The 17,466-nt window shown below is 31.9% G+C and overlaps 1 protein-coding gene across 1 annotated transcript; it reads left to right on the top strand.

The window, feature by feature from the left end:
• The first annotated feature begins 6,248 nt into the window (after positions 1-6,248).
• On the top strand, positions 6,249-9,801 carry LOC131638292 (uncharacterized). Its single transcript, XM_058908845.1, has 2 exons — positions 6,249-8,251; positions 8,354-9,801. The coding sequence occupies exons 1-2, from the start codon at positions 6,490-6,492 to the stop codon at positions 9,799-9,801; spliced, it is 3,210 nt and encodes a 1,069-aa protein (XP_058764828.1). The 5' UTR covers positions 6,249-6,489.
• Positions 9,802-17,466: the final 7,665 nt, after the last annotated feature.

Consider the following 17,466-nt stretch of genomic DNA (forward strand, 5'->3'; position numbering starts at 1 on the left):
ATAATAATAAATTATTTATCGAATAATTTTTTCATCTAAATATTATTTATTTTCTTTATCTTTGTTATACTATATAAGTATAAATTGAATATTATCTTCTATATATTACTTTACAAATTTAAAGTTTCATTAAATATATTAATTTTTGATATCTAATTTTAACTGCGTAAACAAAATAAAAACTTAATTATTTTAATTTTATTGTATTTCCATTTGAGTTTGTATTTCCATTTTGACTCCTTTTGCTGATATCAAAATATAATTAGTTCTATTTTTTGAAACACGTAAATTGCATCACGTAAGAAACTCTTGAAACACACTAAGTCTTTTTGTTTTCTTATAAGTTAATAACTATATATTTATAATATATAAAACCATCAGATTATGGATGAATAAAAACTACATTTTATAAAACTCATGCAGTTAAAGATAGATTACTAAAGTTTAACATGATATCTGACAACTCATGCAGCTTCTACCATAGTGCTGAGGAAAACATTCCTCATTTGTTTTTTGAATGCAGTTATATTGCTGCTATATGGAGTCAGGTCCTGATATGGCTCAATAACAGTCACCAGCCTTTACCATGGCCTGAGGAATTGCACTGGATACTGTAGGTTGTTTCAAAGAAAGGATGGACAGCTAGTGTCATGAAGATTGCTTTCACTGAGACTTTGTATGGCATATGGATTAGGAGAAATAGTATAGTTTTTGCTCATAATACTAATATAGATAATGTACAGAGTATTATAGATGACATTGTTTATAGAGGTTGGAAATATAATTGCCCTAAACATATAACGCAATTGATGTTATATATTTTTATGGTTTTCCTTGAGGGTTTGATCTTTTGATCACCTTGTGTAAAACTATTTTTTTATAGTAATATATTCCCACTTTGCTTAAAAAAATTATATTTTTAAACTTGTAGAATTACTAAAACAAAACCTTATAAAATTAACTTTATAATGGTAATCATGATAAAAAAAATGATAATGATAATCATTAAAATATAAAATTTTACATTCTAAACTGCGCTAAGCGTCCTATACCGCGCTAAGCCCGCTCACAAAAAACCAGAAAAATCTGTTACGGAACAATTTTGTTTTCCCACGATTTTCTTCCACAAAACACATCCAAACAACCATAGATCATGTAGTATCAATTACTAGCATAAAAACATGATTCAAACATCAATTTCATGGATTGCACATCAAAACCTAACATGTCAAAACCTATAAATTGAAATCTCCAAATCCTACACATGTTACTACCCATTACATACATCATATTCCCCGTAATCATATGAAAAAAACTCACTCTTACCTTAGATGAAGTTCTCTTCTAGGGTTTCTTCTTCTCTTCTCCCTTTCTCTTCTTTCTCCTCTTTTTCCTCTTTTCTTCATTCCGCTTTCTAACTTTCTATTTTCTCTTGTTTTGTCTAAAACTCTTACTACATAATTATCTCTAATATGGGCTTACTAATCCTTACCCCCACTTTTACTCTTCCTAACATACTATTAGGCTCAATTACTCATTCTATTATTTTCACACCCAATAAACCAACATGCATAACATATATGTTCACAAAATCACATAATTAATTACTATGTCATATATTAATTAAATAAAATACATAATTAATAAAATTACTAGTAAATAAAATCGGGGTGTTAAAATTAGCATGTAAGCAATGTTGGTCGACATTTCACTTAGATGTGAAGTTATCAATTTTGAATGGTCCTTTAGATGAAAAGATATATGTCTCACAACCTTTTGGGTTTGTGATACAGGAGGAAGCATGGAAAGTGTACAAGTTTCACTAATCCCTTTATGGTATCAAACATGCACCTAGGACGTGGAACAAGAAAACTGACTCATACTTAGTCGATTTATAATTCGTCAAATGCATTTCTGAGTATGGTGTCTATGTACAAGTCATGGCACATGATATAACATCATTTGCCTATGTGTTGATGACTCGCTAGTAACTTAAAATAGCTTAGAGAACTTATCAAAGTAGGTGTTGAGTTATCACTCATTTGCACTTGTCTTTAATGTTAAAAAATGTGAATGGAATACTTTATGAAGTGTCATGGGATACAACCAATTAGATTCTAAATAGATAAACATACATAAACATAACTCTCAATTTGCAGTACAATTTGACACTACTAAATAACTTGTATCCATGCGAATGCATGAGTATATTTCTAATTAAAGGATAAAAAATCATTTCGCATATGTTTTAATATTGTAATTAAATTGACTTGATACTTAGTATGACATATAAAACTAGTACAAAAAATTAAATAATTGATTTTTCTTAAAAAAAAAATAAACGAGCAACTTTATATGATTGACATCATCATATATATAAGCATTTTTTTAAATGGTAAATTTCATATATTTAAAATACCATGTTTGATTTTATTTTAAGGGTTAAGTATGTTTTTAGTCCCTATAAAATTATTAAATTTTGATTCTAGTCCCTATTAAAAAAAATGACATATTTTAGTCCCTACAATATTATTATGCATGTAGTTTTAGTCCCTACTGTTAAACCGATGTGTATTTTTGAATCATCATTTTACAGACATATTTAGAACATTATAAAAATTTCCTCGAAAAAAAATAACGCAAAATTTGATTTCTAAATCGATGTTTGCATTACTTTTATCATTATCTTTTGAAATTTAAAAAATTCATATTTAATTTTTCTCATTTTAAAAAATTATATAATTTGGTAAAGAAATATTTTATAGTATTCTAAACACATATATAAAAAATTATTCAAAAATTTAAAAGTTTAAAGGTGATTAAACAGTTTTCAAAATTTTAAAAAATAGCAGGGACTAAAACTGCATGCATAAAATTTTTATAAGGACTAAAATATGCCATTTTTTTAATAGAGACTAAAAATAAAATTTGAGATATTTATAGGGACCAAAGACATACTTAACCCTTATTTTAATATGCGTTTTTTTAAATGGTAAATTTCATACATTCAAAATGCAATGTTTGATTTTATTTTAATATGCTTTTTTTTAATGGTAAATTTCATATATTCAAAACGGAATGTTTGATTTTCTTTTACTAAACTAAACAAAAAGTAAATATGTTTGAAAACAAATATATTTTTTATCTAGATAAATAACTTTACCTTTAAAAATGGTATGAAAATATTTTATTTTATAAATTCTAATAAAAAATAAACCATAAATTTATACTAATATATTATTCTATATATTATTTAAAGATCAAATTTATACTATTTGAAAATATATTATTCTATAACTAAAAAATCAAATCAAATCAAATAAAATTAATATTTTGATATACAAATTCTAAAATGTCTATAAATTAAAAGAGTAAGGTAATTTCCACTATCCATCTTCCATCACTAAGTAAAAAAAAGAACAATGAATCATTCAACACAATCATCCTTCTTGCTTATAATTTCCTTAATCTTTATTTCTCATGCAATTTCAGCATCACCTACACCAAGTACCAATCTGTATGAAGTTGTATGCAATGATGCTGGGAAAGACCACGATCCTTGCATGAAACTCATGCAAGACAACCCTAAAATCACTTCAGCAAAAGACTATCCTACCCTTTGCACATCCGTCTTAGATATGGCAATGGAGAAGGGTAGATCTGCCCAAAATGAAATCAAAAAATTGGTTGAAAAGTACCCTTCTTCTACCGCCATGAAAGAATGTGCAACAACTCATTACAATCACTTGGTTGGTTCATTCCGATCTGCAAAAATTGAAGTGTTTGAGGATCCTCTAACTGCAAGCTATGATGCTAAAGTAGCTGGTGATGGACCTGCTTTGTGCCAAACTCAACTGGATTCTGAACACATTGTTGATCCTAGTGTTAATGCACTTAATAATGATATGATCTTTCTTAGTATGGTTGCATTTTATGCCACAAACCATCTTCAATTATAGAGATGTGTATTTGTTGGTTGTCCTTGTATTTATATGAACTTATTATAAAGTAATAAATACTTACTATTAAATAATTTTCACTTTTTTTCATCAACAATTTTGACCTTTTATAGATGCTTAAGTAATTGTGTGTACAAGATAAATTTTGAGGAACATTATACTCACTCCGAGTTCTATTAAAATGGCACAAACACTTTCTTTAATTTTTTAATTTTTTAGTGACAACCAAAGTCGTAGATATAAAAGACGTTTATCTATGGTTTATTATCTGTCACAAAACTAATAGGATATTTGTACGTGCGCATGGATATTGATCGTGCATTCGCACGGATACGCACGGTTTTTAAAGATGTAAATTATTGTTTATAAAAGTATTTATATCATCAATATACTTTTTTCCAATTATAAACATATCATAAAATGTTATTTATACATAAAATGTTATTTATACGTGAAAAAAAAACATAAAATAGAAAAATATATAATGCATGCAATAACACTAAAATATTTTTGGAATAGATATGCTTCACATAAACATAGTTGGTATATTGTCAATCCAATTATGTTAGGCTATGTACAATGCTTTGCATATTCAACACCCTTTTTTTTCACTTTTTATTCTCCACATCATTTTCTCTTTCTTCCACATAATAATTCAACACTCATTTAATTTTTACTCACTACAATGATTTTGTTTAATAAAATTCAACACCCAATCCCACCATTTTAAACAATCACAACAACCAATAAAATTTTACAAAGTAATATATGTGGGTCCACACTTTTCTCATTCAACATATTGAATGTTTTCAACACATATTAATCCACACACTACTAAAAATAAGACATTTGGTTTTAAGATTTTACATCAGGTATTAAGATAACTGATGGGAAAAATATTTGTCAAAGGATTTTACATCAGGTATTTAATGGAGCTGATGGGAAATATAACCCAAAATTGAAAAATCCATTACACGGTGGCATTAATGTAAATAAAACCAAATTTTTTAAAATGGCTTTTACATCGGGCCATATAATACCCGATGGAAAAGGTCTACCAAAACAGATTTTCCATCACCCCATTTAATACCCGATGGGAAAAGTAAATATACGGTGGCATTACTGTAAATAAAACTAATTTTTTTATAAAGGCTGTTACATCAGGTTATATAATACCCGATGGGAAAAGTCTACTAGCAACAGATTTCCCATCGCCCAACATAATACCCAATGGGAAAAGTCTCCCAATATTTCCACTAAACCCTAACCTCCCTCACTCACAAAACACATTTCTGTATTCTTCTCTTCCTGCCTCACCGCGAAAACACATTCCACGTGACCCCTCACCACCGCACCCGCTCCGCCTTCGCGAAACTCCGCCCCCGGCCGTACGCTCCGTCCCCGGCCGTACGCTCCGCCCCCGGCCGTACCGTCCTCCGCCTCCGGTAAGTTCCCCTTTCCTGTTGGCTTATGAGTAATTTAAACAGTGACTCACTTAATATTCATGTTGGCTTATGAGTAATGTCTTCACCTTGTAACAAGACAGTTCGGTTCTGTCTAAGGTTGGTGGTGGTTACTGTCAGAGGAACCATCATGTAGTGTTTGAATCTCTAAATTGTATTTTCTTGTTAGAAAAAACATGAACCTTAATTAAAGCTCTGTCATCACTTCAATATTGTTAGATTATATGAATTTTGCTTCGAAAGAACGTGATAGCACTTGTTTATGGATACATGGGAATTGATTTCTTAAGTACTAGTAATTGTTTTGTGAAGAGAAAAGTACTGACATTTGAATCTCAAAGTTGTTGAATTTGGTTATTTTGTTTACTTTTATTATATTTCTCAATAAATTTCTCAATAATTTAATAAAAAAAGTGATTTTGTTAGAAGTTATTTTGCATTTGTTTATCATGATTAAAAATCTCAACTTTTTAATAACAATTTTTTTTTTGGAGAAGCTAATTAAAACAGTGTCATTTTAAAATTATTGTTTAGATGTTAAAGTTGAATTGAGCATGGCAAAAATATAAACACAACACTATGGTAGAAATGAGAAAGCTAGATCACACTTTGTTATTATACACAATCTAAACTTTGCAAATGATAGACTCTAGCGTATATACGACAAGCAAGTCAAGTTAGTAATCATCTAACAGTTTTCTAACTAAAAAAGATCTTCCTTATCTTGAAGTATATATACTTGTAGTATACTATTACTCCCTCCCATATATACTTGTAGTATACTATTACTCCCTCCCATATACTAGTATTTGAACCTTATCTTGAAGTATACTAGTACTCCCTCCCATATACTAGTATTTGAAATCATGTGTAAAATTACTTTTCTCTCGTTGTTATTTTTTATATAAAAACTATACTTAGAATTGATTCTAAGTATTAATTAAAAGAATACTTTAGTGAGCCTAAAGTGTCGTACCTCATAACATATGCTATAACAATTATTTGATATTATATAAAAACTATACTTAGAATTTATTCTAAGTATTAATTAAGTTTACGTTGTAGGTATGGATCGTAGTTGGATGAGAGCTAATCGATTAAGTGATGAGTACGAACATGGGGTGATGGAATTTCTAGAGTTTGCTGAAAGTAATGCTAAAAAAGATCTTCCTCCTCCTAAAAGTAATGCTGAAGATAGTCACCCTACGCTATTTTTCTGTCCATGTGTTCGTTGTGCAAATAAAGAACCAAAACTTAGTAAGGAAAAAATCATGGATCATCTAATTTGTGAAGGGATTTGTCAAAACTATACAAAATGGATATGGCACGGTGAAGTGGTAGAAAATTCAAATGTGTCCCAAAGAGATAATGTTAGTGTAGAAATGGATGATCGTCTGGAAGACATGATGTGTGATATTGGACAAGATTCGTTTAAGAGGGCACATGCGTATGATAGTTTATGCAATGACAAGGATACACCTTTGTACCCGGGATGCACAAATTTTACACGTTTGTCGGCCGTGTTAAAATTGTTTAATCTGAAGGCAATTAACGGGTGGACAGACAAAAGTTTTACCGAATTGCTTGAACTGTTGACGCAAATGCTTCCAGAAGGTAACGTACTGCCAAGTCGTTATTACGAGGCGAAGAAAATATTGTGTCCGATGGGTTTGGAGTATGAAAAGATACATGCATGTCCTAATGATTGCATATTATACAGAAAAGAGTATGTAAACTATAACCATTGTCCGAAGTGCAAGGCGTCACGCTACAAAAAGAGACATGGTGAATCTAGTGATGATGACGAGGTCAAAAAGGGTCCTCCCGCGAAAGTGGTATGGTACCTACCAATAATTTCAAGGTTCAAGAGATTATTCGCTAATGCAAACGATGCAAAGAATCTTAGATGGCATGCAGAAGAAAGAAAATGTGATGGACAAATCCGCCATGTAGCTGATTCTTTGCAATGGAAGAAAATAGATTCTTTGTTTCCAAATTTTGGCAAAGAGTCGAGAAACCTTAGACTTGGACTTTCTACTGATGGAATGAATCCGTTTGGTAATCTAAATACTAACCATACTTCTTGGCCAGTTCTTCTGATGATTTACAACCTATCTCCTAGGTTGTGCATGAAGCGTAAATACGTGATGTTATCCATGATGATTTCGGGCCCAAAACAACCAGGAAACGACATAGATGTTTATCTAAGTCCACTGATCGATGATTTAAAAGTGTTGTGGGAGGAAGGGGTGGATGTTTTCGATGCGCATTCTGGTGAACAGTTCAATATGCGTGCCATGTTGTTTTGCACCATCAACGATTTTCCGGCATATGGCAATTTGTCTGGGTATAAAGTTAAAGGGCATAAAGCGTGTCCTATATGTGAAAAAGACACGTGTTACCATCAGCTTGAAAAAGGAAAGAAGACTGTTTATCTCGGGCATCGAAAATTTCTAAATCGTTATCATCCATATCGTAGATTGCGGAAAGCTTTCAATGGGGAACAAGAGTATGGTGTTGCTCCAAAGCCCTTAACTGGAGAGGAAGTTTATCAACGACAACAGGGCATTACTGCTGTTTTTGGAAAGTACCAAAAGCAGCCTATTGCGAAAAATATATGGAAAAAGAGGTCGGTTTTCTTCGATCTTCCATATTGGTCTAGTCTTGAGGTAAGACATTGTATTGATGTGATGCACGTGGAGAAAAATGTATGTGATAGTGTAATCGGAACACTTCTCAACATTCAAGGCAAGACAAAGGATGGTATTAATGCTCGTCTAGATTTGGGCGTGATGGGTATACGAGAAGAGCTAACTCCACAATATATAGGTACCTACTATGTGTTCAAATTAAGCTATCATTACCTTTTGATGTTAAAATACCATTTTCATAACTTTAATTGTTGAAATTCTTGATGATAACATTATGTAGGTAACAAGACGTATTTGCCTCCTGCCTGCTACACTTTGTCGAAAAAAGAGAAAACAAGTTTTTGTGAGTGTTTAGAAAGTATCAAAGTGCCGCATGGTTACTCATCAAATGTCAAGAGGCTTGTATCGGTTAAAGATCTCAAATTAGTTGGCTTAAAATCTCATGACTGTCATGTCTTAATGCAACAACTACTACCAGTGGCTATTCGTGGGATATTGCCTAACAATGTTAGGAAGACTATAACTAGGTTGTGCCTGTTTTTCAATGCAATTTGTTGCAAAGCCATTGATCCATTAAAGTTAGAAGATTTGGAAAATGAGGCTGCAGTTATCTTGTGCCAATTAGAGATGTTTTTTCCTCCTTCATTTTTTGACATTATGGTTCACTTGATTGTTCATCTAGTAAGGGAGATTAGATTATGTGGTCCAATTTTTTTACGGTGGATGTATCCAATAGAGCGATACATGAAGATACTAAAAGGGTATACGAAGAACCCACACCGTCCGGAAGCATCGATAGTTGAGAGGTACATTGCAGAAGAAGCAATTGAGTTTTGTTCTAACTATTTGTCGGAAGTGAATGTTGTAGGGGTTCCCAAGTCTCGTCATGATGGAAGATGTGAGGGTGTGGGTACACAAGGTTTAAAGATCAAGAGCTTAAGTATTGATGTGGTTGTTCAAGCGCATTTGTATATATTGAATAACACGGATGAAGTTCAACCTTACTTATCTGCTCACAAAAGCATCATAAAGAAAAAGTACCCCAAGATGAGTGAAAGAGGGTTGTTAAAAGAGCATAATAAGAGTTTCTCTGAGTGGTTTAAAGAAAAAATTGCTGGTGATGATAGTGCTTCAAAAACAATTAAGTGGTTGTCCTATGAGCCTAAATGCAACATAATAACTTGGAGTGGATATGATATAAATAAAACTTCCTTTTATACAAAGGCAAAGGATGACCGTAGTACCACACAAAATAGTGGGGTTATGATTGTGGCCGAGTCCATGCACTTCTCTAGTGCTAAAGATAAAAACCCGGTTATGGCATCTACACCCTACTTTGGAGTGATTGAAGAGATTTGGGAAGTTGATTATGTTGTGTTTAAAGTTCCGGTATTTAAATGCAAATGGGTTGATATCAATAGTGGTGTAAGAATTGATGAATTTGGAGTTACATTGGTTGATCTTAGCAAGTTAGCTTATGCGGACGAACCTTTCATCATGGCATCTCAAGCAAAACAAGTTTTTTATGTCACAGATCCTTGTAATAAAAGGTGGTCCGTTGTTCTACAAGGAAAGGTGCATGATAGTGATGAAAATCAAGATGCGAATCTTGATATTTCCGAAACTCCTCCTCTCTCAACAAATGTGCCTACCTTCATTGAAGAAGATGTAGAAGATGATGTGCATGCTATTCGCACAGATCATGAAGAAGGGATATGGGAGAACTAGTATGGTGTTTTTTATAAGTTAATTCGACATTTCTTTGATTTCTAATTGTTTTAATTTTATGCCTAATTTTATGTTTAATCGTTTTTATCTCGTGCTTAATTTTATGTCTATTTGTTTTTATCTTGTGTTTAATTTGATTTCTAATTATTTTGTTTTTGCTTAAACAGATACATGGCTGATTCAACCGAGAAGTCCTCTTCATCTGGTAATCCTAATAAAAAAAGAGTTAGAGGTCCAACTATGATGACACAAATTGACAAAGTTCATCAAACGGGTGAAAAGATAAAGGTCGAGTTTGATCAAAGAACTTATGAATGTACGGGTGTTGGTAAAAATGCTGCAAATTTTAAGAGTTACATAGCATCTCTTGCTCGGCAGAAATGTTCTATTTTGAAAGATGAGTGGAAAGACATAGAAGATGGAACAAAAGACGCTATATGGGCTGATGTTCAGGTATTTTAAATTCAACACTTTATTATATTTTATTATCACATATATACTAACATATGCCATATACTGTATGTTTAGATTCATTTCACTATTCCAGATTGGTGTGTTAAAGACAAGGATGGTAAAATCAAGGATCCGTTGAAGAAGGAGTGGATTAAATATGCAGGAGAGAGATGGAGAGGTTTTAAGACACAACTCACAGACGAGTATGTTAATAATCCCAAAAAAGATCGCGCTCCTCCATATGTCAGGTATAATTTTTATTCAACACTTCATTGCACCTATTCAACTATTGAATAATTTTTTCAACACACCCATTGTAAATGGTCTAAGAAAAATAACAGTAGGCGAACAAAATTACAATAGGTTACAAAATTAAAACTTCTACTAAGTCATATCAATCAACAGTTAGATACATCTCATTTTGGTCAACATTTTAATACACTTTTTTCCAAATATAAAAATAATTTTTGATTTTTTATAATTTATAAAATATTTGATTCAATAATACTTATTTTTCAAAATATAAAAATAAGCTTGTTTACAATTTTTTTTATCAATAATACACTGTTTCTGGTATATAAAATAAATTAATTTTAATACTTTTTAATAAGTTGAAAATATATATATATATATATATATATATATATATATATATATATATATATATATATATATATATATATATATATTATTAATGACAAATATATGTTATGTTGTCTTGTATTTTTATGTAATAACAATATACAAATATATGATATTAATGACAAATATTTTACTTTTTAAGTTATTTTGATTGAGATTTTATGATATTTTGAACCAACAAATTATTATTATATAAAAAGTATTATATCTTAAATTAAAATAAATTAAATTATATTTTTTATATTTAAGACCATTTTCAGTCTCTTACGTATATCTTTGAGTCCATTTTAATTCTATTTTTTTTAAGTTCATGTAACAAATAAAATTTATTAAAAAATGCAAAACAAATTATTCTCTTTTGTGGGCTTTTAAATAACCAAATGGGGCGGTGCATCTATGAGGCACGGTGGGGAGATTCAAAATGGTTTTGTTATCGATTTAGAATGAAGAATGATTCAAATGAGTTTTGATGCACATAGAAAAAGATAATTCAAATAGATTTTCCATGACGTGAAGTTAGGGTTGAAATGAAAATTTGAGTAGAAGATTTGGCACATACAGTTTCCTTACTTCGGTGAGAGATGATGGTGAATTTTAGATTTGTGATGTCAAAAAGCATGGGCAGAGCTACAGTCCAGCGAGCCCGGGTACGCGCCCGAGCTCAACCCCTCAGTTCGTTGTATACTCCCCCACATAATAGTCAATTTTTAGACAAAATCAGAGGCAAAATTAATAATTTTTAGACAAAATTAAGGGCAAAATTAGTAAAAATAGTGTGTGAAATTTTTGGACAAAATCAAAGACAAATTTTTTAGCCAAAATCAAGGGTAAAATTAGTAGAAACAGAATGTAAAATTAGTAAAAACAAGGTGTAAAATTTTTGCCCAAGCTCCCGAAATTTTCAGGCTCTGCCAGTGTCGAAAAGAAAAAGAGATTGTCAATGAAGGTTCCTTTGAAGGCTTTTTTGATTGCCAGTGTCGAAAAAATTATTCCACAAAGTTTCAAGCGATTTCTAACAAATTAGGTGTTCACTTAGTCTCCCGAGACTTTCAGGAACACATTTCAATAGTTGTGGAAGTCTGCAGCCATCCAGATCGTGCCCTCATATTCACTCCGGTTTGGTAAAAAACATCGTGATCTCAATCTTTCTCATCATACAATTTTAATTGATTTAATCCATATGTACATGCTCATACTAACATTTGTGGTTGTTTAGCATCATCGTTTGTGATCTTTCACGTAAGAATGAGAATCCACCATTGCTAGGGCATTGACACCGGGTTTTCCCGAAACCGTGTATATGATGGTTTTCAGGTTTCGTAGTGTTTGATCACTGGATGACGAAGCCAGAGTGGTTCCCGCCACCCCTCATTGTGGTGGCCCCTGCGCCTCCTTTTTTATTATTTCTTTTCTTGTTTTTTTTAATTAACCTTTTTTATTTTTTTCTTTTAATTATAATAAAAATCAAATAACAGAAAAATTAAAAAATATAAATTAATAAAATCCCAAAAAAATAGTTTATAATTTATTAAGTGAGTTAATTTTAATAGAATTTTTTTCTTTAATTAAAATTAATGTGGACATAAGTTTGACATCTAAATTAATTTGTGAGTAATAAAACTTAGGATTCTTAATAACTTCTACCATTAACTTAAAATCAAAAGATACAAAAATATAACTTAGCATTTCTAGGTTTTTAATATCTTTTTTTCCTAACATTTTATTTTATTCCTTGCAATTTTATCAAAATGTATAAGACATGTATAAAAATAATAGTGTAGTTTATTTTCGCTCACAAATATGCTAATAGGATTGTATGGCAAGAATAAAAACAAGACAATAGATAACCTTAAACAACCAAATCAAATAACTGAAAACAACACACTTTGCACACACCATCTTTAGGGCAACTCTCTCTGTTGCCTTAGACGATTAATGGCCATGTCCCTCGAAAGTAGGGATACTTAAGCATAAAGACCCTAGGTAAAATCATCACGGCCCTACGATACGAAAGATCATAGTCCCTCGATGACCCTCGTGTTGCCTACGAAATATGATCTTGTCTCGGTGACCCTACGATAAAGTGATGATAGTCCCTTCAAAAGTGCTACAGTATCTCTATTGCTGCCTTCGATGACCATACAAGACCCTACGATGATCCTAAGCATCCAATAAAAGGACTTCCTACCAAATAATGGTATGGATAGCCTCTTTCCCTTAAAACGAAAGGAAAAGAATAGGAAATACAAATAGGTAGGGTAAATACTCATAATTTACTTGCTTAAACAATTTTCTCCATCACATTTCTAAATGATCAAAACAAAACATTTTTTACATCGTACTTTCAAATAAAAAATACTTTGTAAACATTCCTGAGGACTGATACAGGAGTTATTACAAAGTTTGCCTCACATTAGCACTTTACAAAATTATTTTCAAATCACATACACATGAAAAACAAGTTTTCTTATAAAGTGAGCAAGCAAATTAAGAGCCAATGGATAACCATGGATACAAGGGGTGCTAACACCTTCCCTTTGTATAATTACCCCCCGAACCTAACAATCTTTAAAAAGGTCTTTCTTGTTCTTTTATGCCTTTCCTAAATTAGATAAAATAAAAGTCAGTGGCGACTCTTGCTAACCGCAACATGTTTTGCAAAAACAAAACTAAAAAAGTTAGTTCTCCCACCGTGTTACATTGTGCAATTATTACAAAATTTCCATATTCCTGGAAAAGTTATTGGAAGAAGTTGCTTCGTAATTCCGGGGACTTCTCATTGGAAAAAAAATCCACAAACATCTTTAAATCGAGGAGGAATCGAAAAATAGAGAGAAATCTAAGGCTACTGGATATTCTAAGGCCAATGTGGTGAGCGTAAAAGGCAAGAAGAAACAAAATGGTAAAAAGAACTTGTTAGAACAAGATTTGTTCTGATCAATATTCTTAGTTTTGATGATAACAAAGATATGAATTTTGTGTGAGATAATGTGGTACTCTAATACGTTGCAATTTCCCTTTCAGGAAATATATAAAGAGTATGCACAAATCAGCGCTCAGAAGCTTTGTCTCAGAAGGTTCAGCATGCAACATCAGAACATGGTCTGGCAAGACATCAGAAGATGGTCAAGGCAGAATCAGAACATGGGTCTATGTAAGCATCAGAAGAACTTGAGATCAGAAGCAGAAGCACTGAAGTTCTGATGGTATCACGCTCAGAAGCACTTCAAGGTCAGAAGACAAGAAGATGCTTTGCACCAAGCTGTTTGACTCTGATGATATTCAAATATTTTATTCACAAACATCAGATCAGAAGAAAGTACAAGTGGCAGGCTACGCTGACTGACAAAAGGAACGTTGGAAGCTATTAAAGGCAATGTCAGTAGACACAGCGTGAACAAGGCTCGAGGTAGTTGACAAAAGCGTGAAACATTAAATGCAAAGCTGTACGGAATACGCAAAGCATTAAATGCGCCCAACGGTCATCTTCTCAAATGCCTATAAATATGAAGTTCTGATGAGAAGCAAGGTTACGAATTCTGAACGAAATTATTCTGAAAGACTTGCTGAAACGCTGTTCAAATTCAAAGCTCAGAAACTTCATCTTCATCAAAGCTCACTACATTGCTGTTGTAATATATTAGTGAGATTAAGCTTAAACGTTAAGAGAAATATCACTGTTGTGATTATAGCTTTTCAGAAGCATTTGTAATACTCTTAGAATTGATTACATTAATTTGTAAGTAACTAGAGTGATCAAGTGTGATCAGGATACTCTAGGAAGTCTTAGCTTGTGTCTAAGCAGTTGTAATTAGAGTGATCATGTGGTGGTCAGGATACTCTAAGAAAGTCTTAGCTTGTGTCTAAGCATTTGTTCCTGGAGTGATCAAGTTGTGATCAGGATACTCTAGAAGACTTAGTCGCGGACTAAGTGGAAAACCATTGTAATCTGTTGCGATTAGTGGATTAAATCCTCAGGTGAGGTAAATCACTCCGTGGGGGTGGACTGGAGTAGTTTAGTTAACAACGAACCAGGATAAAAATAACTGTGCATATTGTTTTTATCATTCAAGTTTTTAGACTACACTTATTCAAACCCCCCCTTTCTAAGTGTTTTTCTATCCTTCAGAACTATCTTGGTTCTAAGAAGGATCAAAATAAGTTTAAGAATTCTTATGAATCAAATGAGCCTAATGGCAACTGTTATGTGTGTTGAAACACAGTAATAATGCTCGAGATTGCAAGAATAAGAAGTCCCAAAACGAGGCAAATGTTGTTTAAATTGATGATAACATAATTGCTACTGTGAGCAAAATTATGGCGATCAAAGGAAGGTACAAGGATGCTGGTATGATATTTGTAATATTGTCCATGTTTCTTATGACAAAACGACATTCAAAACCTATTCTGAAGTCACCGATGGACAACATGTTCATATGGGAAATGAAGGACTTTCAAGGATCGTTGGAATGGTAATTGTGGAACTCAACTTCACTTATGGGAATAAATATGGTTAGTCGGTAAAAGTCACTAGCTTAATCCTTTTTAATTTCTCTTTTAATTTAGAAAATTAGGAACTTTCCCTTAGGATAAAAGTCACTAACTTCTTTTTAATTCTTTAATTAAAATTAGACTTTAGTGTTAAATTTGTATGCTCCCTTAAGTCCTTCTAACTTTTTTGTTAGGATTTAATTAGGTAATTAGCTTAATCCTTTTTAATTTCTCTTTTAATTTAGAAAATTAGGAACTTTCCCTTAGGATAAAAGTCACTAACTTCTTTTTAATTCTTTAATTAAAATTAGACTTTAGTGTTAAATTTGTATGCTCCTTTAGGTCCTTCTAACTTCAAAAACTCAAAAAAAAAAAGTGAAAATAAATTTGCATGACAATATTAGGAGAAATTTCCCATATTTTCTTTTGTCCATGTAAAACTAAAACTCTTTTTGCAAATAAACTAAAAAAACCTTAAAAAATACGATGTGAATCGTGCACCACGAGTCTTAAGCAAATGGAGAAGAATGAGAGGGTGTATTCCTATCCTTCTTTTGAATATCTTTGGATAAGAGACGTATGACCCAGTTGTCCAAAGTATTCACCTCCATTCATAGACTTTAGTGCGATTCAAATCAAAGCAATTTTTCGTAATTAAAATATGAAAAAGGAATTGGTGGTGTATTCTTCTTGATTCCCCGTATATCTAGATACCCGTTGTATTGAGAGACCATCTAATATACGTCTTCTAATAATTAAATTCAACCAATCAAATTTCATTTTTGCCTTAGGGCTTCCATTCAAAAACTTTTTTAAAAAGGACATATTATTTTCGTTTTGCCGCAATATAAACAACACTTAAATCTCCCACGTGTGAGTATACAAGCAATGCTTAACTAGTAGAACGCGAACGTTAACATCATTCGATAAAAACAACCAACAAATACTTATTTTCTACCCCACGAACTACGAGGCTCTGATTTCTCATTGCACTATCAGGATACATAGGCAGATGATTCTGAAATCTTGGCGAGCACACTAATTAAAAACTTATTTTCCCCCTTAATTAAATCTAATCATCTATATAACATGTAACCTTTAGATAACAACACTCGTACACGCAAAACAATCAAAACGGTTCCTGTTGAGTACAACGCATGTGAGGGGTGCTAATACTTTCCCCTTGCACAATCATCTCCTAGACCCGAATTTGGTTGCGAGACCATTTTCTTTCACTTTTAGGGGTTTTCTCGATATTTTCCCTTTCTTTTAGAATAAATAAAGTTCGGTGGAGACTTTGTATTTTTTGCGGCGCGACAATATATATATATATATATATATATATATATATCTTAATTATTAATTAATGAAGAGATTAATTAAATAAATAACCATCATTATATTCCAATAGTAACATGACACATTGCAAGTGATTAAAGAGTTGCAAAACTTTGTAAAAAGTTAGTAAAGAGTTGCAGCACTTAGTGAAAAAGTTTGTTTTATCAAGGATCTCAATACTTAGTAAAGAGTTACAACACTTGGTGAAAGGGTGTGTTTTATCAAGATTCAATATACTTAGCAAAGAGTTCTAACACTTAGTGAAAGGGTGTATTTTATCAAAGATTGCAACCTTGTGAAACACTATACCATTTAGTCTATGAATGACTATTTTCATATTTGAAAAACTATACCATTTGAAACTATCCTCTTCCTTGTTTAAATTTTAGATTTCTTTCTTCCTACATTCAAGTTTTTATCTTTCTTGTCAAACTTGAAGTAGGCAGAATTGTCCTGAGTATTTTTGCGTGTATACTCTGAGACAAAATACATAGTGCTTGAAATGCTATTAGGAAAGTTTTCATACGTGTAAGTGTACTCTTGATTCATTTAACTTAGAAACAATTTCTAACAATATAATAGTATCTCAAATAATGGCAATCAAGACTTCTATTTCAAGCATCAAAGTGATGAATTAACACCTTGTGATGTTGGACCATTTCGATGGGACAAACTTCACATGCTGGCAAGACAAGATGATCTTCCTTTTGACTGGTTTGAAGATCTTTTATGCACTGGATC

Source organism: Vicia villosa, unplaced genomic scaffold (genome assembly GCF_029867415.1).
Source record: "Vicia villosa cultivar HV-30 ecotype Madison, WI unplaced genomic scaffold, Vvil1.0 ctg.002256F_1_1, whole genome shotgun sequence".
Classification (NCBI taxonomy): Eukaryota; Viridiplantae; Streptophyta; class Magnoliopsida; order Fabales; family Fabaceae; genus Vicia; species Vicia villosa.

Bases quoted from the DNA above. Each gene is read 5' to 3' on its own strand.
- LOC131638292 (XM_058908845.1), top strand. From the start codon at position 6,490: ATGGATCGTAGTTGGATGAGAGCTAATCGATTAAGTGATGAGTACGAA. The intron at 8,252-8,353 runs GTACCTACTATG...AACATTATGTAG, and splicing joins GCTAACTCCACAATATATAG to GTAACAAGACGTATTTGCCT.